Consider the following 23,646-nt stretch of genomic DNA (forward strand, 5'->3'; position numbering starts at 1 on the left):
CCAGGAGTGAACTCTGGCGCTAGTGTCTACGAGAGGTGCAAGCACGGGAATGATGGACAAGGCATAGATTTGCCTAAACTTCACCCTTCCAACAACAAATGGCTTCAGGACTTTCCGAACTTATCATTATCATCAAAATGTTGCACATGAAGTGCAACAATTCATGATGATTAGACTTTTGTACAGACACTTGTTGCTTTTCTGCATTTACAAAAATATGATCGCTTAGAAAATTAAAAAGCCAAAGCGCAAGTTAATGAGTAGCATGAACACAGAGAAGTTGCAGAGTTACACTTTGTAGAAACAAACTACAGTGAAACCTCGGTGATACGATCACAGGTCATACGAATTTCGGGGTGATACGAATTTTTCGTTGGTCTCGGCTAAGGCCCATTGGCCTGCGATGTAATGGAATATATGGTTGTTGCGAACCGATTTTCACCCAGCGACGTTTGATACGAACGTAAGCTACCACCCAGGTACGAAGAGGTGCTGTCCGCGCTGTCGCGGAAGACGCGCCAAGCACGTGCGAGTGCAGGAACGCAAGCGTGGAAATGTGCGCCGCCCCGCCAAATCGTCAGAATCACGGTGTAAGAAAAACACTTTTCTTACGGTCAGAATAAACCTTCAGAGACGCGTCACGGCCTTCGAGGTTGTGTGCGCGAATCTTTGAGGCTCTCATGTGCCTCCGTGTGCCTTCGCGTTTAGATTACAGTGGACATTAGCGCCATGCTTTTTTTTAACGCGTCGACGCTGGCTGCTGTCGTTGTAATGTGTTTACACGTGCCTGCCTTGCGCATCAGACATCCTATGGACGAGGACCGAAAGAAAGCGAGGACGGTCTTGGCGAAGGAGTCAGGCCTCAGAACATCAACATTGTGCGGGCACGGCTGTAACTCTTCCAAAAACATCCCCAACACCTCCGCGATAACAAAATCATAACACAGGACCATGGTTTTGTAATTTTGTGGCCTTGATCCATCGCGTCAAAGCGCTTCTTTCGTTACTTTTGCTGCAGTACTCCGGTGTCATGCAAAAAAGCATATTAAAATTTGTAAGGGGCTACTGCTGTCGCGGGTCACAACGCCCCTGGTTCATTAATTAAATATGTGCGTACAGGCCATATATTTATGAGTGCTGGCATGATTGCCCACATCTCAAAACTTAACTGACAAGCATTCAGGGTTCTTCCTGACATTGCTGCAGCCCTGAAAAGCAATAAATGAAAATGTACACCCAGCTTTCTGTTGTCACATGCTAATTTCCCATGCTTTCTGGTGATACGAATTTCGGATGATACGAATATTTTTGGTGGTCCTGTGAGATTCGTATCACCGAGGTTTCACTGTAATTCCATGAGTAGCCTGCCAAATTGTTTCAGCATAATGACTACTGTGTCTGATGACAAACTCTGATCTTGTCTCACCGAGTAGTCTTATTTTTTTTATTCAGCCATGCATTCTTATTCTCTCAAACTTGCATCGGAGATTATTTAGCCAAAGGAAGTGCATATAGGTACCTTGGACAACATATCCATTGTGATTATGCGCAAGGGGGCATCAAACTGTGAATCATGCTGTTTGTTCAATACGACAATGGACGCAAAGTGGACGCTTTCAAGCAAACCGCCGTCTCGTTATCCCCACTGCTAGGGCAAACAAAGGAGCCACTCATGCAGAGCATAATGGGCTAGACTAAGTGAAGAAAAGAGTTCCGAATAAGTGTTGTTGCTAGAACACACACGAAGGTTTTCATGGTCACATTGCAGGTATGCCACCAACACAACGAAACACCGCAACATTGCCTCTCAAACACGTGGCTTATCTGTGGCCAAGGAGGGGGGGGGGGTCTTAATTAAAACAGCAATGGCATGATATTTCCAAGTTGTTTTGTTTCTTGCAATTAGAGAAGAAGGTGCCCTCTAAATCGTGAAACAAACCAGTGCACAATCACGGCATGAACAAAGAACCACGACAGTTGTCTACATCGTGATCGTGCGCTTGTTTCTTACACAATGTTGAATCAACAAGCCCAAGTTTTCAATATTTTTAAGTGCCTTCAAAACCCTAGAAAAAAATACTGGCAGTAAAGCAATGCTCTAAACAATATATTGCATTGCCTATTTTTGATTTCGGTATAGACAAGGTTAGATGTGCCGAATGTCGTGACACATTCGCTCGTTCAGTCTACGCAATCACTCCAGCTGCCACACATGCAAATGCAGCCAGAATAAACGTGTGCGGCAGGCACTCCTGCTTATCTCTTCCTATGTAGAAGAGCAACGTCATTCCAATAAACATTATTACTGCCGCACACCTGCAAAGTCCCGCACCATGTCGCAATGTCGTAATAATGTCTAATGACAACAATGCCAGGTCTGGAACTTCGGGTCCAACTTTACCATTGTATAGAGATATGCCTGCCGGTCCTAAGATTTGCTAAATGTCATCTTTTTAGAATGCGACGTGTGTGCTACAGTTTCTAACACTTTGTAGGTATGTGTCACCACGCCTTTTTTAAAAGTCTGACTAACGTGGCATACGCGATTTCACATTCAAGCAAGTCATACATGCATCATATGCACTTGAATCCCAGCTGCCACAGCTTATGTAATGAAGCTGGTAGAATGCAAGGAGCAGGCAGTGGGTGTCAAATAATTGCAGGTGGTTGAAATTAACTTGAGTAATGACGCTAAGCAGTCCCTTCCCTCATAGCCCAGCTACAGATATGTGACATCGAAGTCTAATGTTTGATTAGTGCTACCTAATACCAGTAAGATGACGCTGCTCCTAAGAATTTTTAAGCTGACTTTTTAAAAGGGTGTATGAGAGACGCACGAACAAATGCCATTACAAGCATACTGGTGACATGAAATGCTGTTAACGAGTGTGTGAGAGGTATTGAGCTGTCTTAATAACGAATTAGGTATGTTGGTATTAAAACCAGGACATAAAGCAATGTTGCAATACCAAGTTATCGAAGTGATTGCATTCTCAAAGACTGCAGACTTCCATGTGTCAAAATGTCGACACAACCCAGACTGCCAAGAGAACATCGATACCGCAAAGCCCAAGTAACAGTGACACTTAATGCGTGCGTTGGCACCCTGCTCCTGTTACGAAATGAGTATGATCATCTAGCACTGTCTTAATCATGAAAAAATTACCATAACATGTAGATTAAAGAAAAGCTTGAGAAACATTTGAAACATTATTCAAAGGCACTGAAGGCCTGCAGAGACATCGCAAGTTGGCGTCACAGACAGTTTGGATATTTGTAATAAACTAGGGGTGTGCGAATATTCGAAAATTTCGAATAGCGAATCGAATAGCATTCTATTCGATTCAGTACTCGAATCGAATAGTACATATTCGAAATACCGAATATTTTCTGAATAGCTTTCGAATAATCAGCGCCGACGGGAGAACGCGAAAACAACTAAATTTTGGAACAGCCAACGATCATTTTTCTTCTTTAATCACTAAATTACCAATATGCATGCAGCCCAAGATTTTACGAGACTACCGACGCTATATTGATTACCGGATGAAGGTGTTTTTTCTGAAAACTCCACTCTTACTCAATTTTTACTATGCTGCACCCGCATCGCATTACCCAGTTCGTGTCTTCGTCTTGTAATAACTGAAGGTGGGGACTGCGGCTACATTCAGCTCCACGAATTACAACAGACGCAAGTGGTGTGTTTGCATAAATATTTCTTGCAGATACAGCTTTCAACAGTGATGTTCACACGCTTTCGGTGCCGAGCCCCATGTTGTAATGACAGGTTTATCCGTTTTATTACAACCTTAGCTGTATGCGTGGTGTTCGGTTAAAAACTGATTAGTTTTTGTGTCTTAATTTTATTTAAAAGCAGGTGACAAACCTTGATTACGGTATCACTGCTGCGTTTCAACCTACACTTACAAGATATTTCGAAGGCTTAGGTTGCTGCTGTGTACGAGCTTACCCGAGTTTTCATAACTTAAGTATTTTGAGTCGCTTATAAGTAACCGTAATTTTCTTTGGTGAAAGTTTGTGAATATTCGTTTAAGTGAAAATGTCGTGGAGTTGTCTTACTATTCGAAAACTATTCGAAGAGTATTCGATTAGTATTCGTATTCGATTCGGTGTTATCACTATTCGATTCGTATTCGATTCGGTTCCAGAATTCACTATTCGCACACCCCTATAATAAACCAACTAGGAACCGTAAGCAGTACTTGGGTGCACAAATTCTGCCGGAACAATGTTCACAGCCTACAACAGCTGTTGTTGATAGATGACAAGCCTGACAATATGGTTGGAATAGCTGCTAAGTAGAACTTGAAGTATGGACAGCTGTGATGCAGGTTTTACAGTCACCTCTAGTTTTAATGATGCTCACGAACCCCCAGAGTAACAGTGTGAGAATTGTTTCAGCTCTTTCCACCTCACATGCCCTTTCGTTTGGGCTCTACCATCAAAGACAACTTTAAGAGAGTTCGTTATCTTTCCGGGAACCATTTGCCAGCTGTTGCAGTTCCTGCTAGGTGATGTTCTGAACGCTGCCTGTTGAATTATGCATCAATGAATATTTCAACCTAGGCTGTACGTTGTGCATTTTCTTCCTGTCTAAACAAATACTGCCTTCAAAGTGTGCTAGCCCTAAGTTAAAGGAAAATTGGTCCACTACCCATGCACTCATTAAATGCACCAGAAAATTGTGACTGTTGCGTAAGTGTTGTCCTACAGTAACATGTGGTACATCTACCTCGCATGTAACAAGGATGACATCACTACAGCTCTCTTGCAACAAGTGTCAATCATCCTGATTAATCACTAGATCTAGATTAATATACAAAAGGCAATATGGTTAACGTCTCAAAGCTGTTCAGTGGGCTATGAGGGTCGCCTTAATCGAAGGTTCCTTAATAATTATCAACCTATGGACTTCCTTAACGGGGAGCCAATGCACAGTACACAAGCATTATTGCATGTGGCCTCCATAGCCATAAGTGAAACCCACTACCTAGTCCTCAAGCCCAAAAACAATGCCTCAGCAAAGAAGCAAGACGAAACAAACGCGTCGCATATGGTATCGTTAGACGGTATTGTTCAGATCGCAGAAAAACATTTCGGGCATTCACGTGCTCATGGTGTCAGCCTGAGTAGACGACGACTCAACGACAATGGCAATGACGCCGTTCTCAAAAAACGTAACAAGTGCTGCCTTTGATCGACGCAGAGGCTCAACTACACACAACTGCATTATACATATACATATATACACAGTATTCCTGCTTGTACAGGGTATTCAAGATGGATGTTTCTCGACAGGTGCTAGCAACTGCTGCAGACTTCTGCAGGGGGGACTCACTTTGCGTGGCGAGCTACCCTGCAACCTTTTTTCACAGCTGCCGCCTTGGTCGGTTCCTGTAGAAGCAGCGAGTGCTGGCCGATGCCGGCATTCTTGTAGAGCCACTCCATCGTTCGCGGCCGACAGCTGTTACCGAGTGTGCGCGTCTGCTAGCGAAGCCGCGCGCTCTTCTTCGCAGCCTCTGTTTTCCCAGCGGCGCTCCTCCCAAGGGATAAATGCGCAGCGGCGCAGCTATGATGACAACAGCAGCAGCAGCCAACGACAACAAACGCACACGGCAGCCCGGAGCGGATATATATCGCGCACACGAGGGACGCGCGGTGCTCGAAGAAGCAGCGGTCGTCTGTTATCGGGAGGACCCGGCCCGACAATCACGAGAGCGACGGATAATGCGACGGAGGATGAGGAGGAAGAAGATCACGAGAAGAAGGGATGAGCCTTCCGAAGACGACGACGACGCAGTTTAGACGGAGAGCCGCAGCGGATCGATGGGCGATTATCCCCGCGGCGGCGAACATCCTACGCAGATCCGCTTCGCTTCGATTCCCGCCTTCTAAAAATAGCAGACGATCGGAAGAAGAAGAAGCAGACGACACAACTTGATGTCGGTGGTAGCGGTGAAACACACTCTGCCTCGCTACCACTTTGATGGAGACCGGCTGGCACCACACAGAGAGCACGAGGGCACAAAACAGGCACGGTGCTACTAGTACGCAGCGGGCTAACACAAACGAGAAGAAGGGTTGGCACTCCGTCGTCAATGCTCGTTGTCGCGCCGGAAGCCCTACTGTCAAAAACAACACCTCCTAGTCGGTCCTTGTTCCAACATGGCCGCGCCCACCGGTAAAAAAATCCACGCGTCGTCTGCAACGCCAACCGGCAGAAGCAGCACACGCGCTGTCGTCGTGTGCGTCAGCAGACTAGCGGACGTCTCGGCGTAGCGTACGCGGGAAGCGCCGGCAACACCAGCGCGTTGAGCGTCAGCCGGCGGCGAGCAAACTCAAGAACAGTTGGACAAAAGGCGAGCGCCGACGACGCATATCTTGGCCAACGCCCGCCTACACGCCGCCGCCGCCACCAGCGAACAAGAGAGAAACGCGAAGGGGAACGCGGGCGGCGAGGTAGACGGTTGAAAATAAAAGCACAACGTGAGCGAGAGAGAGCGCGCGCGGGGAACAAGTAAAAAGTACCACAACCGGGAAGGACTGGAAGGACGAACACACGTTCGTTCGAGAAATGCGCAACGAAAACAAGAAATAACGCGCCGAGGAGGGACCGGCGAGCGAGCGAGCGGCGATTCAGCGGCGCAGTTCCGCGACCGGTCGCCAGAGGTCAAAGCGAAACAAGTGAAAAGGAAAGACCGAGAAAACTAAAGAGCACAACAAGTAGTAATAATAACAAAAAGAAGGCTAACGACGCGCAGCCTAGCCACACGAGACAGTCAGACCTCCAGGGGAAACAACCCGTTCGCGTTCCTAAAATATATACAGAGGCATTTCCTCCCGCTTTGATTCTTTTTGCTTTGGCGCAACTCCTCAAAGTCTCCTCCGGCAGATCACTGCGTGCCCTCTTTTTTTTTTCTTCTTTTTTCTTGACAGAATCGTGGCGAACGCCGGTACCTCGATACAAGACGTCGGCAAAGAAATGAGAGCTACGTTAGAACTGACTTATACTTCGCGGCAACGAAACCAGTGCAAACCTGACAGAACCAGATCACAATGATCCGGGTTATAGTTTCGTTATTGCTTTTCAGGCAACGTCTGGGTAGGCGCTGCGGAAGAGCGCGCCGCGTCGTCTGCTTCAATGACGAGAAGCAGACGACAGTCGAGAAAACAAGATGGCGACGCGCACCCGTCCAATCCATCCCACTTCGCGACAGCGGCCCTCGTTAATTAGGTAATGCGAGCGGCCACGGCTATTAAAAACGCCCCGCACGAACGCATCTTTTTTACTTTCCTCGTTTTGATGTTCGACACGGTTTTCAACGCCCGGGATGGGTTGTCGGAAGCCATAGGCAGCTTGCCAAACACAGGCGTCAAAGCGGCAAGCAAAAACAAAGGGCGACAGATACGGCTGGGAAGTCCTTCACCCCACGTTATTTTTGAAACCAAAGACAGCTTCCTGCTTCAATGTACAAGTCGCGTTGACAAGCGCATTCCAGCGGTGAAGCGTCTGCAGATTTGTTCAGAAATGTGAGGACAACGCGACCCCTAAGAGCAGCACTTCGTGGTCGAGCGAAGTCCGCTGGACAAAGTCTCAAGGCGACGGGGCAAGAGACGCTGCGCTGTCGGGCTTTTCCTTCTTCAAACTGAGTATACAAACACTACTGTGTTTGTTCTTTAAAAGAGTCCAGACGGCAGGCACAACGAAGAGTGAACCCAACGCGCGCAATCTTCAGTGACCACGCGATAAAAGCACAATTGACACGCCTGCCTGTGTTGTTGGTCGGTGCTTGCGGGCGGTTGTTTAGGGCAAAATCATCTTCGTTTTCCTTGTAGTTTCATGCAAACCCTGTACGCAGGGCACTTTTCACGATGTTTTGACAGGAAAGTAGTTCCAAGGAAAATTCCATAAGCAGAACGGTTATTAATGCTGCAGAGAATCACCATTTAAGGGAGTATAATGTTGCAACGTCTCCGACTACAAAAATTAACCATGTTTAGTCTGTAATGGGTGTAAGCGTGGATTCCAATGACGCTCAATGCAAGAGAGCCCACGAAAATGGCGGGTGCTCAACGAAAGGAGTAATAATGTATACGTCTAACAAACTAGAATGACGCCTACTTTCTTTCTAAAAGGTGTAAAATTAAAAAAAAAGGTTCAGCTAGAACGATTACTGTGTAAACGGTGTACAGCTGAATGCCGAATACTCCTTTTAAAGGGAGTAATAGTGCGAAGGTGTAACTAGACTGACGATTACTCTCTAAGGGGTGTAATATCGAAAATGAGCTAGAACGATACTTTTTGAAGGATGTACCATTTAATCGCCAGTCCTTTTTTTTTTTGAAATGGAGTAATATTGTAAAGATGCAACTAGAATAACCATTACTCTCTTTCTAAAGGGTGCAATATTGAAAAGATTGAGCTAGAACAACGAATACTCCATAAAGGATGTGCAGTTGTATTACGAGTACTCTTCTAAAGGGTGTAATGTTGTAAAAGTGCACTTGGGTGCCTAAAAGGGTAGCAATGTGGGCTTGTCGGTGCATCGGTCGAGCGCAAGAAAACGTAGCCCGTGGAAGAGGGGATATAAAATGGCGCTTGTATGAAATCAGCGTAGAAACAATTACGAATAATGACGATTAGAGATATTACCAAAATGTACTCCCGGAAAAAAAAAGGCGCCACATTTTTAGCCCTTTGAATGAATGAATGAAAATGTTTCCTTTATTTCTTTCTTATATAGACATCTGGATCGATAGCTAGGGAACCATTTTTTGAAAACGTGAAGCTGTTTCACCCACTTTTTTTCTAAAAATCTTACGTCATTGAAACGTTACATGAGAACGACTGCCACACTTTTTTCTCTGCCATCTTGGAGCACTTCGCGGGGGCGAACCACACAGACCACCGACGGCCTCGGGAAAAAAGAAAAAAAAAAGCACGGCGACCATTTGGGAACGAACCAAAGAAACCGTCTCGTACAACAATGGAAGGCGAGGTCGGAAAGAAAGTAAAACTGCCCCAACGGCGGCCAACTGTCGTTCTTGCTTCGGAAAGGACCCCGAGGCGACTGTCGAACCAAACTCGCGTGCAAAGGGCGTCTCTGCATGCTCTCGTATGGGATCCGCGTTCTATGCTATAAGGCCCATGCCCGCGGCGTCCGTGCTCTCGTATACGTACTGCACGTCCTTCAGATCTGGTTACGCCCACGTTTCCCTGATGACTTCACCGCGCGCGCTCACTGTCTCTCTTTCTCCGGCGCCAAAAATAAAACAAGTTCGCCGAATGACAATAAGAATGTAAACAAAAAGACAAAGGACACTATATACGCCACACATCTCCGACACGCACGAACGATCGCTTATAAGGAAACCGGCCCCTTCCCTCCCTCGCTTGCTCTCCCCTCCCTTTCTCTCTCTCTCTAAGCCTACTCGGCCGTTGCTGCAACTTTTGATTTTAAGCGAACCTTTCATAACTCAAAGATATCGACTAAAAGCTGGGCTAGCTGCTGATTGATCATTATCCCATATAGGTGAAAGTAGCTCGCTTTGACGAAGGACAAAAGTAGCGAGTGCCGTGTCTTCCTACAGTCCATTTTGTCCTCGTCAATGTGCGCTAGCTACTTCATCTGTACGGTATGATGAAGATTTCGGCGTCGTATACGCGAAAAAAGCCGGCGCCGGCGAATGTTAAGGCCCGAACACACATACGCGTTGCAGCGCGTCAACGCGTGACTTTTTGACGCGGCGTCGCGCCCTCTCCCTATGGAGAGGGAGGGCGTGCAGCTTCGCGTAGCCGCGCGCCCTCTCTCCCCATAGGGAGAGAGCGCGACGCCGCCTCAAAAAGTCACGCGTTGACGCGCTGCAACACGTACGTGTGTTCGGGCTTTTAGAGAAATGTGGCCCTCGAATGCGTGCGCCGGTTACGAGCGTATTTGTGTGCGCCGTTTTCCAATAACCGCGGCGCTCTCTCGACAGTCGACTTGTGGGAGATCAACCGTTTCTGATACGACAATCTGATCTTTTTGTCGAGGTCACTTGTCAATTTCACGTTTCCACGTTTCATTTTTGCCTGTGAACGCGTGCTCGTCGTCGTCGTTGCCTAACTGGCGTGGCACAGCTAAGCATGTGGATGACGGTTCAATTCCCGGCACGGAGGAAGGAAACAGGAGGGAGCATTGCGCAGTCAGTCAGAAAGAAAGAAAGAAAGAAAGAAAGAAAGAAAGAAAGAAAGAAAGAAAGAAAGAAAGAAAGAAAGAAAGAAAGAAAGAAAGAAAGGTAAGGCACGCACACTGAATTTTTCTTTCTATTTTTTGCAATCATGGGTTAGCGGCATGTACTACTACACGCACATTCGAAACGGCGGGCGACAAAATCGGTTATCGCGGCCGACGCTGCCGTACGTCCTTCGAGGATACACGAGACTCGCACAAGTGCCAGAGAGTGGTGGTCACGGTCGACATTATATATGCCCCGGGCAAAGTAGGCGCCCTCACGCGGATCCTGCCCTATTAAGGTCGATTACACGCGCTTCTGTGGCAAGGCGACGGGTCGTCTACTTAGCGGCTTCTCGCGTCGTCTGCATGCTTCGGCTGCGCATGCGCGCTTACCGACGTCCATCGCACGAACTGAATCAAATTTTACCGGTTAAAGTAGACAGCAATGGGTCGACCAATAGCACCCCATAAATATACACACTATAGTGTACACATGCCTGCTGGATAACAAAACTGCCGCTCTTTTTTTATTTAGGTTTTTAAGGAAGCGCATTTTATCCGAAGTGCTGTTCTGCACACAGTCAAATTCCGCGATTTAAGCCAATAAGGGGCCGCAGCAGCCCTCTGGACCAATCGGAACTGACAAGATGGCGAATTTCACAACATGGCGGGATTCGAGTGTTCTCAGAATAACCCCGCCGGATAGGAAAATGACAAACATTGACGGTGGGCAGAAAAGGCTGCCTGTGCTCTGCAAACAATAATGTTCATGCGAAGACGGAAACCGGTGACTTCATCGTGAAAAAGAACTGTTTTAAAAACAAATCCGTATTTCACTTATTCCAACCAATCGTTCACTGATGCAAAATATCAAAGGGAAGCACGGAAAACAATAAAGCGAAAAAGATCAAGACGGCGCATAGAAAGAGCATTCACGCGAGGTCAACACACGCCATTTTGTTGTACGATTCGCAGCTTCCGCCATTCTCCTGTAGATAAAATAGAGATACGGCGCAGCTTTTCACTGTGCGTGGCTTTGCAACAATATGGCTGCCTCGATGACGCCAGTGCATGCGCAAATGGTACCATGGCTATGGCGATTGTCCTGAAAGCGCAAAACATTAGAAGGATATGGTCAACCACGCGGCGTTGAAGTTTGCGTTAATATTCAGCGAAGACAATGCGCACTGTGACCGGACAGTAGCTGTCAGTAGACAAACGCAATTCTCAAGCCCGCCAAACGAAGTACGTCAACATAGCGTACTGAATACCCCCCCCCCCCCCCCCCCCACACACACACACTATTTTTTTAAAGCGCGGTCTGAAGTCGCCGCCATTTATAACGGAAATCGCATGAGGAACAGATGGCGACTAAAAAACGCACAATCTCTTGTCCATGAATTCTTTTTATCCATTTATGTTATCTTACCTCTTACCTAGTGGAGCGAAAGCGCATGTCGACATAAACAAGAACGAAGCAACGAACTCTCTGATACCGAATAAACTGCATCAATAAGATTGTTCTTATTCGAAATACATTAGGTGATATGTTTCAGTGATAGCAGTTCGTGAACCCTTATTGTTGAAAATAAAACTACAGAAAAAAAATGACACCTGTTGACTGCCGGAGAGCCAGCAAACAGGTGTCAAACAGAGTGTTGTAAGCGTTGGCAAAAAAGATGGCTGCTGGTACAGAGCTACGAATACAGAAAGTGTGCTTCGTTGAAATAAGAGCGTACGAAAGGGATCACTACCGCTTCTCGAAAACACAATGAGGTAGAAAAGAAAAACAAAGGAATGCTCTTCCCAGAACAATATTGGCAACACACGGGGTAGCGACTACGTTGCAAAACGCAATCTGATCGCAGCCCGCGAAGCCGTACTGTTTACATATTGCCAGTCACGCTGTCCGTGTGTTTATAGACAAATAAAATAGGGAGCCAGTCGCGACATAATGCTGAGTTCATACATTGTTAGAACATCACGGCAGTCGCGACGTACGGCCAATTGTGTTCTCATCTGTCAATTGGTAAAACAGACGACGGTTTCGACATGTGCAAATGGTGCTGTCGTCTGTTTACAGATTGGTAAAAAGCCAGTTTCGCCGCAAGGGTGAATCAATGAATGCGATAGCAACAAATTGGGATGCCATGCGGAGAAAGGCTAGCAGTTCACTGCTTTCGCAAACATGGCCGCTGCAGCGAGCAAAGTGACCTCCGTGCGGTCTACAGTTTCAACGCAGACTTTGCGGTGAAAGCACAACATACAAACCTCCCCGTCAAGAGATACGCGCTAGCACGGGCGACTACTCCCTGTAGTTCAAAGTATAGGGCGAAGGCGCGCATCCCAACTCCGGCGACAGACCAGCGGGGCGACGACCTTTAAAGCGTGCCCTTCGCGCCATCTTGCGGGTGATAGTGAACAAGACTCTGCCACGCTTAAAGGCCAACTCCGGCGATTTTTTGGCCATGTAAAAGTAATGGTGCTTTTTAATAATAATATCTGGGGTTTAACGTCCCAAAACCACGCTATGATTATGAGAGACGCCGTAGTGGAGGGCTCCGGAAATTTTGACCACCTGGGGTTCTTTAACGTGCACCTAAATCTAAGTACACGGGCCTCAAACATTTTCGCCTCCATCGAAAATGCAGCCGCCGCGGCCGGGATTCGATCCCGCGACCTTCGTGTCAGCAGTCGAGCGCCATAACCACTAGACCACCGTGGCGGGGCGTGCTTTTATGTTCCTGAGACGCTACTGTTACGGGCCCGATAACAGAAATACTCGGCAAATTGGAGAATAATTTTAAATAAGCAAAAAAGCGCAACACCGAAACCCAACCGAGTGTACTGTCTACGTATGACGTAGGCGTTGTAACGAACGAACCGGAAGTCGTGCAAGGCATGCCGGTCACGCCGGCGTGGAGTATGAAAACTGTGACAGCCGGGACAAGCAGGCGCACAGTAGAGGTGAGCACGCCGCGCATCAGCTGTAATGTCGACGACTGACAGTGTCTCGGCCGGCACAGCAGACGCTCGCTGTAGCGGCCGAAGTTAGCGGTGCCATCGGCTGCGTCACTTCCGCCGCCTTCCCAATACTGACGTCACAGACGCGATGTTGCCAATAATTGTGGGAAGCCAGGAGGGCGGTTGCAGACAATCTTTAAAATTCATTTGCAAACAATCTGCGCATGTCTGTAATTTGGCATAAATGGCGGAAACGTGCAAAGGAACGTACCCAGCGAATTTCATTGAGATCCATAGACCTCGAAAAATCGCCGGAGTTGGCCTTTAAGCACCTCATAGCTATCGCAATAATACAGACAATGGATGCGACATCTTGCGACGTCTGCAGCAAACCGCCGTCCACTTGGAAAGGTAATCCGCACAACTGTGCCAAAATGGGTTCCGTGAGTATTCAAACGCCGGATGAAAGTCCTGCTCGCACACACTTTTACAAAGACAGCGCTACCCTGTCCGGCTCGAAACGTAATCAAACGCTAAACATAACTACAAGCGCCAAACGAGGTGAGACGGAAAAATACCAGGTGCCCATATAGTGCGCGTGGAAATGCACAGTCCACGAGCACAACCATGCCGTTACGACACTGTGGACACAGCTGCTCAACGGCTGCTCAGGAAGCCAGCCGTACCGTCATAGGCAGCAGATCTGCAGGAAATGGACTTCGCCGTACACATGTAGAAGCGAGCCATTGTTGAAGTCATTATGATGCACAGGCAAAGGAGCGAGCGTCCCGGAAAGGCTATTGAAGATGCGGTCAGCGGGGGCGTCTGTTCTCATGAGGGCAAAGCAGACGACAGACGGCTTGCATACGTGCCTGTGGCGAAGAACCGTCGTCTGACCGGAAGAACGCGCTGCAGACGGACGTTTCGTACGCGGCGCGTCGTCTGCTAGCGCAAGTAGCAGAAGGCGAAAAAGCAAGACAAATACCATTGTTATACCGCGATTGGCGACGCGTGCATAAAGGCACCTGGTCGGGCGGCCGCGGTGTGTCCATAATACAACGAACGCTATTATTAACGCGGCCGCAAACTGCAAACAATGGCCATCGAAAGGGACTCCCCGAAAAACGCTTCAGCTTCAGAGATGAATGCAGAGAGAAGCGGGAGTCACCCCCTACGGGAAAACTACCTCCGCAAGAAAGTATAAGAGAATTTGACTGAGGTTATATATATCCATACATACACGATGCGCGAAATTCGGACACATCGGGTATCTTTCGAGCTCCTTTGTGCGCGAAGGGCAGAAAATAAGTAATAAAAAGGGAACACGGATGCTAACGCGCCTGCTCCGAGCACGTGAATATGCGGCGGAAAACGTCGAATAGCGGAGCCGCTAAGGAAAACGAAATCTGCTGGGGAAAAAGTATGTAAATAAAAACGAGCGGTACAATGGCTATGAAGCCAGAACCAAAGCGAAGGCCACACGCAACACGGACATTATATACGCGCAAAGACGCGACACAGTTTTTCTTTGCGTTCATTTTTTTTTTTTTTCCTTCTTGACCAGAGCAAGGCATTTTGGCGAAACACGTCGGAGACGTTCTTCCTCCTCTCAACTCACGAGCAGCCACTACAGAAGTGAAACAAAAAAAAAAGAAAACAAAACGAACTTACAATGTCGTGTTCGATCTTCGAACGCCCTATCCTACTGACCAGCTTCGATGCAACCGTCGGCATTCAGAACACTCACGCGTACGTACACACGCGGTACGCAGTATATAACGAAACGGAACAGAACCATTACACAGAGGCAGCAGAACGCGTGAGCGCTACGCTTGCGTCAGCCGCGTCTGACACAGTTAACGAAGACAAGCGCACAAGCCCCTCCCAACGATGATTTGAGCGGATGATGATGTATCTGATGGCATCGTATTTGAAACGGGACGGCGACAGACTGTCGCCTAAGCCTGGCTGTGCTAATCATGTCTAATCACGCGAAGTTGAATCGTGTCTCGCTACATCTGCAGCAGTCTGGGGTTTTATATCTGCCTCCTTTCTGTTCATTAAAACGTTCGCACTGTTAAATTGCCTATAGCCCAGGTCTTGACCTCTTCCCTACTTTTTCTTTTCACCAAACATAATTTGCTTATCAATTCTTATCAACCTGCTCATTTAAGATAATGCTCCCACCAGCTTTGAGCCGCAGCTGCGACGCTGAAAGACGGACGTTCCAGTCGGCCACAGCTGGGCGATATCTTGGCATCATATCATTGCAATGTGCCGCGTCGACAACGTTTTTTAACACGAAAGTGTTTTATGCCGGGGTCCACCAAGTACATCCGTCACGGATATGACGTTGATAAAATGAACACCAACGGGTGAGAAAGAAAAAAAACAAAGAAAAAGGTACCCCGCTGGGAATCGAACCCACGACGTTGTGGCCGCGATGGCAAGCGCCCGACGCCCTACCGAGTAAGCTAACTAGGGAGATGCTAGGTACGGCGCGAACGCGCCTTATATCTTTCACACATTCGCTTTCGCCGCCGTCTGTGAGAGGTGAAAAGAAGTAATGCTTCACAATCGACACTTTACTAGCGCTTACTCCGAGATTGCACGCGATATCTGAGGTCATGGTTAAAGCGTCTCGATACCAGAGAAGCAGAGTGGCCTCGCTGGCGTCGCCGAGGCACCCTTGACGCAGTTACGTTCTTTGCCTTTAGCTTCGTGTTAGCGTGCGTCGGCTCATCGGAGTAGTGCAGATTCCACGTGCACCAACGGGATTTCTCCGCCGCCGACTGCTTCAATTGCGAGAGCACCGACTAACAAAACTGCTGCAATATGCGTTGCAGAAAGGACGCGATTTCGACGGGCGAATGTCGTGCCCTGGTGGAGCGAGAGCAGCGCCTGCGAGACAGAGGCCAGCGGGACGCACGCGTTTGCGGCTCAGGCTACGAACCTCTACCTCCCGTGTTGCTGAAGCGCGGTGTGTGTTATGTATGCATGAGCACAGGCGTCGGCTACCCATTACTAGAAAGCGCACACCGTCCCGTTTCTCTCCTCAATTGACGACGCTTTGAAGAAGTGCATACCGGGTACCAGTGTTGATTATGAGCTTGTTGATATCATCCTTACGCGGTATTCACGATTCGCTGTGTCCAAATATATGTTCGCACCGTCAGCTACCACAACGGCTAATCATGATCATGGGCGTTAGTCGTCGCGATAACGACATGCTGTCAACATGGCTGCATCCACGTCAAACGATGTTATAACTGCCAAACACGAATAGACATTGTACAAGCTCTCATATATCACTACACAATAAGCACTACTTCTGTGAAGACACGTTTCACTTTCGTGTTATACCGATTCCTATGACGGAGGGATCAGCCATGTTTTTTTTTAAACAGACGTACGTACGTCTAAACATGTTGGGAACATCTGCTCTCGTATGTTTTCCTTTTTTTGGCAAAGCAGACTGTTTATGAAATCAAGTACATATTAGCGCGATCTGTTCGCTTTCAAGAAGCACAACACGCTATCATAATCCTGCAGCTGCGAACTTGCTTTCAAGTTTTTACCTGCCTTCATTGTAGATGCGCTCTCTGTCTCTCTCACACACAACCACACACACACACGACATCGACACCCATCTACAAAGCGCACATGTTCCTAGGAAGCGTCCTTTTAGGTTGCGCGCCACGTGCCCGCCGCCAAGGAGCGCAGCTGCTCTCTGTCACGCGGGGTCTCGGGAGCGTGGTCAGTGCACATACGAACGCGTACGACGACGGACGCTAAATGCAATTATATACGCATATACATGGACATAAAAGGCAAACAGCGAGAGAAAACTGCGCCTCTGCAGCATGCATGTGTGCAAAGCGGCTTGCGGAAACTGTCGTGGCGTCCCAGCTGCCCGACGGAAGCTCCCAGGTGCCGCCTGCGCTCACTCCGAACAAATAAGGCGAAAAACTAAACGCCTTCTAGCTTTGTATGTTCTTTTTTTTTTGTTTGTTCATTTGGTGTGTCGGGTCACTCGACTCTACATTTTTGCATGACCGGAAGGTATACCGCGGGGCGCGCTTCCTTGACAATACGCGGAAGCCGTTGCGGAATCGCTGGCAGACCACGCGCCTCGTAAAATACGGCCACTATTGGCTCCCCATGTATGACGTTGTGATCGCAGTAAATAAGGTCTGGTCGCTTGTTCCTACGGTATTTAATGCCGTACGATGTCTAATATAAAGAATAAGCTCACAATTCCAAGAAATTGCCGTCTCGTGCAGGCATGACGTCAAGCCCGTCGGCACGTGCCATCTCCACTCCCGCAGGAATGCTGTCGGTAGTGCGCGCGCTTAAACTACCAAAAATACGCCCATGTCTCAAAAACTATGTGAAATAAACGTTGCATATCAGACAGGGGCGTAGCCAGAAATTTTTTTCGGGGGGTTTCAACCATACTTTATGTATGTTCGTGCGCGCGTTTGCATGTGTGCGTGCATATATACGCAAGCAAAATTGAAAACTTTCCGGGGGGGGGGGGGGGGTTGACACCCCCAATTCCCCTGGCTACGCCCCTGATATCACACTAATCGAGTTGCCTGAGTGTGATTCTGACGCTTTCCTTATTGAATATTTACCAAAAATTCAGTATCCCTTCAATGCCAATTGCCGCGTTGAATTTATTAATTGCGAGAGCAATTATATGAATACTCCATTCCCTGTGCGAGCGAAAGCGTGCAAGAGTCCGGTGGGGAGGGGGGGAGTCTCGGTGGTGCGTGGGCTGCATTGCCCCGACAGCTAACTTGTATACTTTTGATCGGCCGCGAGTGGTCGTGCGCGACGTATCTGCATAGATTAGCCAACTGTTCATACCCTTGCATATGTTGTGTTCCCATCGCAAAGTTTGGGTTGAAGCGATAGGCGTAACGAAGGTCGCTTCGCTCGCTGCGGCGGACGCATTTCCTTATGCCAGCGTTTTGTTTGGGTTACGCCTGGTCGCATGGGAGCTGCTATAGCCTTAATTCATAGGTCATTTCGATTTCTTGCAATCGCATTCATTGCTTCGCCCTTGCGGCGAAACTGACTTTTTCTAGAATGAACACTGCGTAAATGAACCTAACGTTTTAATCACACTGCTTGCTACTGGTATGCTAAAAACACCTCTGAACTTAATGAAACGGGTAACTATTCGGCAGGGGCCATCATGGCGACTACAAACGTAAACTACAAGAAAAAATGACCACCACTTACTCTTTTTTCCTTCCTTGCCACACATACAACTCCCTTTAAAGATTCACGTTAACTCTCTTTTGGAGATCATTAATTTGCACCCTCTTCGAAGAGTCATGGCAGGCGCGACTCTCGAAAAGAGAGTTCAAGTGCATCGTCAAAGGGAGTTATACACGCGGCAAGCGCAGGGCTCACCAAAAACAGTAACAGGCACTCTATCTCTCTCTCTCTTTTCTTATACTGTAGTACAAGCAACCCTGGCCCCTGCAGCTATTCCCTCTCGATTTAATAGCGCCGTCGCCGGCGAGTCGAATCGGCAGCCAGAATACTTCGCGCAAGGAACGCCGGTCGCAAGCAGTAACCCCTTCAACGCCCAAACCACGAGGTCCATCCACACACAGACAGACTTAACTGCCGCCACGCGGCATCGTCCTCCCATCGCTACCCGACACTCGCTCCGCGTTCCAGGCAATTAACTGACAGGAATCAGCGTTACGCACACACGACGAAGACGAGGAGGAGGGCCATCGAAACAGCGGGAACTGGAAACACAACCACGCACGCGCGGAGATAAGCGGGCTGCGCATAAATTGTCCGGAAAATGCTCCCGGGGAAGGGGGGACGAACCGGCGTGGCGGCTATGGAAGCGCGCGCAGACAGGCCACCGGGGCACGCGACGCGCCCAGGCATTCGGCCCTCGCCTCCGGCGGCGTGCCTACATTTAGGGGAGGGGGGGGGGGCGCAGACATTGCTCGTGGGGGTCGATGGGGTTGGGGTGCGGTCACTTGACTGAACCTCTGGCCTACAGCCATGGCATGGGATCAAAGGTGCAGTCAGGATATTATTTATGTTGATGGGGGTGTTCACGACGCCTGGATGCACACGCGCGCACACACACACACACACACACAAACACAGGGTGTTCTACATAACTAGAACCAAATATTTTCAAAAAGTAGTCAACCGCAACTGAATGAAGCCAACGACATATTTGCGGGCATGTGGCGATCGTAAGTGAGTTTTTGTATTGTGTTTAATTAGTTCATTAACTGAGATCAATTATTCAAAACATTTAATATTCACTTTAGGGACAAGTGCATTTCGTTACGCTGTAGAGGGCATTCCAATACGATCGATCTAATTATTTGTGGCAATGTGTATGCTATGTGGTGATTTTTTCGCCGTTTAAAGAAAGCCCGCGAAATGTGAAATCAAACCACGTGACTGAACTTTGTGCAACCATACTGCAGTGCTCTCAAACATGCTTCGAGCGAAACAACCGGCACGCTGACCATGGCGAAATGAGCGGCCGTGGTTCTAGGCGTCGGCTTCCCTGTGCATCAGCTTTTCCTACGGCCGCACACGGCAAGGAAGGGCCATCATCTCTGATAAGTGATATGTTGATGGTACACACATGCTGTCATCCTTTTTAGAACAAGGAGCACACATTAGTGTTTCTACTACCTCCAAAAGTGCGTACCAGTTTTTTCTTTTAAAAGCTCTCTAAACAAAGATGAAAGTGATCACACATGTGAGAAGACTAGCAAAAAAAAATAGTGAAGAAGAATGACGTTAATGACATTCATGTATCAAAACGTATTAGTAAGTATTAATTAACACTCCTGTGCTGCGTTCCAGGACCAATGTCAAAAGTATCCACGACCGATGTCATAAGTAAAATGAATACAACCAAAACAAATTGTGCATTGCCTTTGAGCCTATGGTTCGATATTTGTAATGTAAGAATGGAACATGACAGACTGCAGAATAATAAACACTTAATTACGTGTTAATTAAATGAAAATCGCACGAAACAACATATTACTTCATTTTTTTTTCCACGGAATGTAGTATCGAGTGCTTTGGAATTATGCTGTGCAAATTTGACACATTTGCAGACAGTTCCTCATAATTCACGCCTGAAGATTATTTACAGAGTACAGAAAAACTCAACATAATTCATAGTCCACCCTGAAAGCTTCCAAGTGCTTTCTTTTCTTACAATAACTAGCATCGCTGTTGGCATAGCACTCAAAATGCTTTGACAATATTCACACAACTGAAGAAAAAAAAAAAAGAGTATTGGCTCAGCACATGATCGCCATGTCAGACCACACATGCAGCGCAGGTTTTGTAGCTGAACAAACATGCTCAGCTAATAGTACACTGTATTTCAGAGGTCACATGATGGGTCAACGATGCGGGGGAAAATGCAAAGAGAACCACTTTACAGATAGTCTTCTTCCAAATGATGGTGTTCAGATCATTGTTGCTTTTGTGTGACTACGTACTTCACGCAATCTGCTACTAAAACTAGCTGGAAGTCAGCACCCTGCGCCTCCTATTGGCCGGCTTGGCTGCGAGACATAACACTCTCTTCCAGTTTATTATTTTATGCTTTGCGACACAGCGTCCTCTTTTGGAGACGCAACTTACTTTTGCCATTTCTGTGCACTATCGACAAGGAAGAGACGATGAACTAAGCTGATGGTAAATTAAACATTCTTGTTACCCATAGTTGCTTTATATCACTTCTAAGTGAAATATTTTGCTGCACACGGCTGCTTTGGCGATTGTGTTTAAAGGAGTGGTGACAGAAAATTTGTGAACCTCTGTTTTTTGCTCTTAATCAATGGCTACTGACTCGATAATAGCGGCAACGAAACTCATTTGCCCCAGCGCGAGACGAATGTTTAATTATATGCTCGTATGTTATGACCGGAGGCAGTTTCGATTTCGAAGAGCACTCAGTAGCCCCGTGACGTAGATGGTCTACTTGGTAAACAAGACCGCAAGAACCAGTGACATCACTGGCCAGCTTCTGCTATGTTGTCAGTGCTGTTGTTTCGTTTGCTGTGTTGAGCAGGTGTTGTGCGTCGCGAGTGCTTGTTTCCTTGATTGTCAAACTACGTTGCTTATCTAGTGCGGTGATGGACGAAAGAGCTGGCAGGAGTGTAAAAATCAGTAAGAAAAGCTCGATTCACTTTGCGAATCTCGCCGGTAGCTGTGATTTTGTTCTTGTAGCCGTTGTCCAACTGAGGCGACGTTTTCCGCCAGGCTTGGAGTAGCCGCAGCATTAGACGTGCTGAAACATTTTCGCTCCGATCATTCGTAAAGCAGCAGGATGAGAAGTGACGAAGGAAGCATTGAAATCACAACATTGGCACTCTGTAACAGTGTTTATGCGAAACATGCAAATGACGTGATGTACGCTTTACTGACTCATATTTATATCAGGCAACGCCGCGTTCTCAAGGCATACCAATCCCACGTACGCACGTCGGAGGGTCGAAGCAGTTATCTGTCCACTACGCAATATGATCCCGGCAGCAGAGAGCCTTAGTTCGTCTGTAGACTTCCTATCGTTTGCGGGTACTACCTGGTTACCGGAGCTGTCGACGGCTGCAGCAGCAGCAGCAACTGCGTAGAACTGCGGAGCCCGTAGCGATATTTTGTGGCGTTTTGTCCAGCTACAATAATTTTTTTTTCGATTTTTTCCGTCGCGTTGTAGTTCTTGTCGGGAAAAAAAGCAATGAGAATACTGTGAGTTGCTAATTATCTCACTGCAAATGCTTTACATAGAATCAGTAAGCGGGTAAGTCGCTGCGATGTTATATTGTAGGTCTCTAGTTAGGCTACGCATCATCAGGTGTCACTACCAGCTTTGTCGGTCTCGTACACGCCTCCGGTAACCCGGCCAGAACTCGTGACGTACATGGTATCCACTCGGTGACCTCATCGTCTTTTGCTTCTATTTCCGATCCGGCACTTTCACGAACTTCAAAACTCAATTAAAATACCTTTTAGGCTGTATTTGTGGCTGATATTGTACAGATGGCACCTATATGCACCCATTAGTGTGATTCAACAGTCAAATTGTGTTCGAATTTTTCTGTCACCACTCCTTTAACGAGATGTTGGACGAGGGGCGGTTGAGCAGGAACTTTGAAATATTTCTCCTAGCCTTTTAGGAATGCTTGCCGCCAGCAGATAGCCACTGCATGTGATTTCGGTGGGTTGTTGAACTCGTTTTATGAATAGATATAGCACAATCACCGTTACAATAATTAAGTTAATTGCACTGTAATTGTAATTAATTGCTATAAAATACAATAGAATTCATTCTAACACTTCAACTCACTATAAATTGGGCCTCCAGAAACTTGACATCTAGTTATGTAAATTTCCCACATTTATAGACAGTCTATCTTAATGCGTGTCGCAAAGAAATACAAACTAACCAGGCCGCCCACACTTCCACCATCTGGCTTGACAATGACCAGATCGCGGACATGCACATCAAGAGGAAGTGATAATGGCACAGACCTGTCTCGTGACGAGGGGACAGATGTGGCAAAGAGTAGGGAAGATTTCTCGTTAGGGGCGCCCTCGGCGGTCTCCAATGTGGTGGCCTTCTGGGCGAACAGCGTCGAGAGGTCTTGCACTCCGCGTCGACTCACGTCCACCACCTACGCACACATGCCCAACATGGAAAAAGAAGGAGCACAAGAACCTGAGATAGCGAAGGGAGGAAAGCTTAGAATGATAGAAAGCTGAGCTGGTTGGTAGGGATTCATGATACGAGATGGTGGGTGTGCAAAAACGGACACAAGAGAGAAGTCATCATCGTCATCATTCTCAGTTTGCTTTAGTCCACTGCAGGACGAAAGCGTCTGCCAATGATCGCCAGTTTACCCTATCCTGTGCGAGCTGATTCCATGCTATCCCTGTGAACTTCTCAATTTCGACACTCCATCGAACTCTCTGCCTACCTCAACTACGTTTCCCATCCCTTGGTAGCCATTCTGTTGCTCTTACTGTTGTCTGTCCTATGCACTATGTGGCCAGCCCAGGTACATTTCTTTCGCTTGATGTCGACTAGGACATTTGCAGTCCCCATTTGTTCCCTGACCCATTCTGCCATCCTTCGACCTCTTAATGTTATTCTTATCATTCTATGTTCCAGTGCACACTGAGTGGTCCTCAACTTTATCTCAAGTTGCTCTGTTAGCCTCCACGTTTCAGCCCCGTACATTAAAACTGGCAGTATGCAGCGATTGCATACTTTTCGCTTTAATGGAAGTCAGGACAATGCAAATGCTGCTTGTGTTTTCCTAACTTCTCTCGCGTCTGCGTTTGCATGTCTACAGTCTTTTATCGTAATTGAGGAAAGCTTCATTGATTTAAAGGTACTGCGGGGTATGACATATTGAAT

The 23,646-nt window shown here is 47.4% G+C and overlaps 1 protein-coding gene across 4 annotated transcripts in view; it reads right to left on the reverse strand.

Annotated features, from left to right (window-relative positions):
* Positions 1 to 23,646, reverse strand: part of LOC119372019 (ADP-ribosylation factor GTPase-activating protein 1) — a 61,453-nt gene that overhangs the window by 13,500 nt on the left and 24,307 nt on the right. For all 4 annotated transcript variants that reach the window (XM_049419929.1, XM_037642459.2, XM_037642460.2 and 1 more), the window contains one exon: positions 22,758 to 22,900. In XM_049419929.1, coding sequence (XP_049275886.1) covers positions 22,758 to 22,900 — 143 coding nt within the window. The remainder of the gene's footprint in view (positions 1 to 22,757; positions 22,901 to 23,646) is intronic.

This window comes from Rhipicephalus sanguineus, chromosome 10, assembly GCF_013339695.2.
Source record: "Rhipicephalus sanguineus isolate Rsan-2018 chromosome 10, BIME_Rsan_1.4, whole genome shotgun sequence".
Taxonomy (NCBI): Eukaryota; Metazoa; Arthropoda; class Arachnida; order Ixodida; family Ixodidae; genus Rhipicephalus; species Rhipicephalus sanguineus.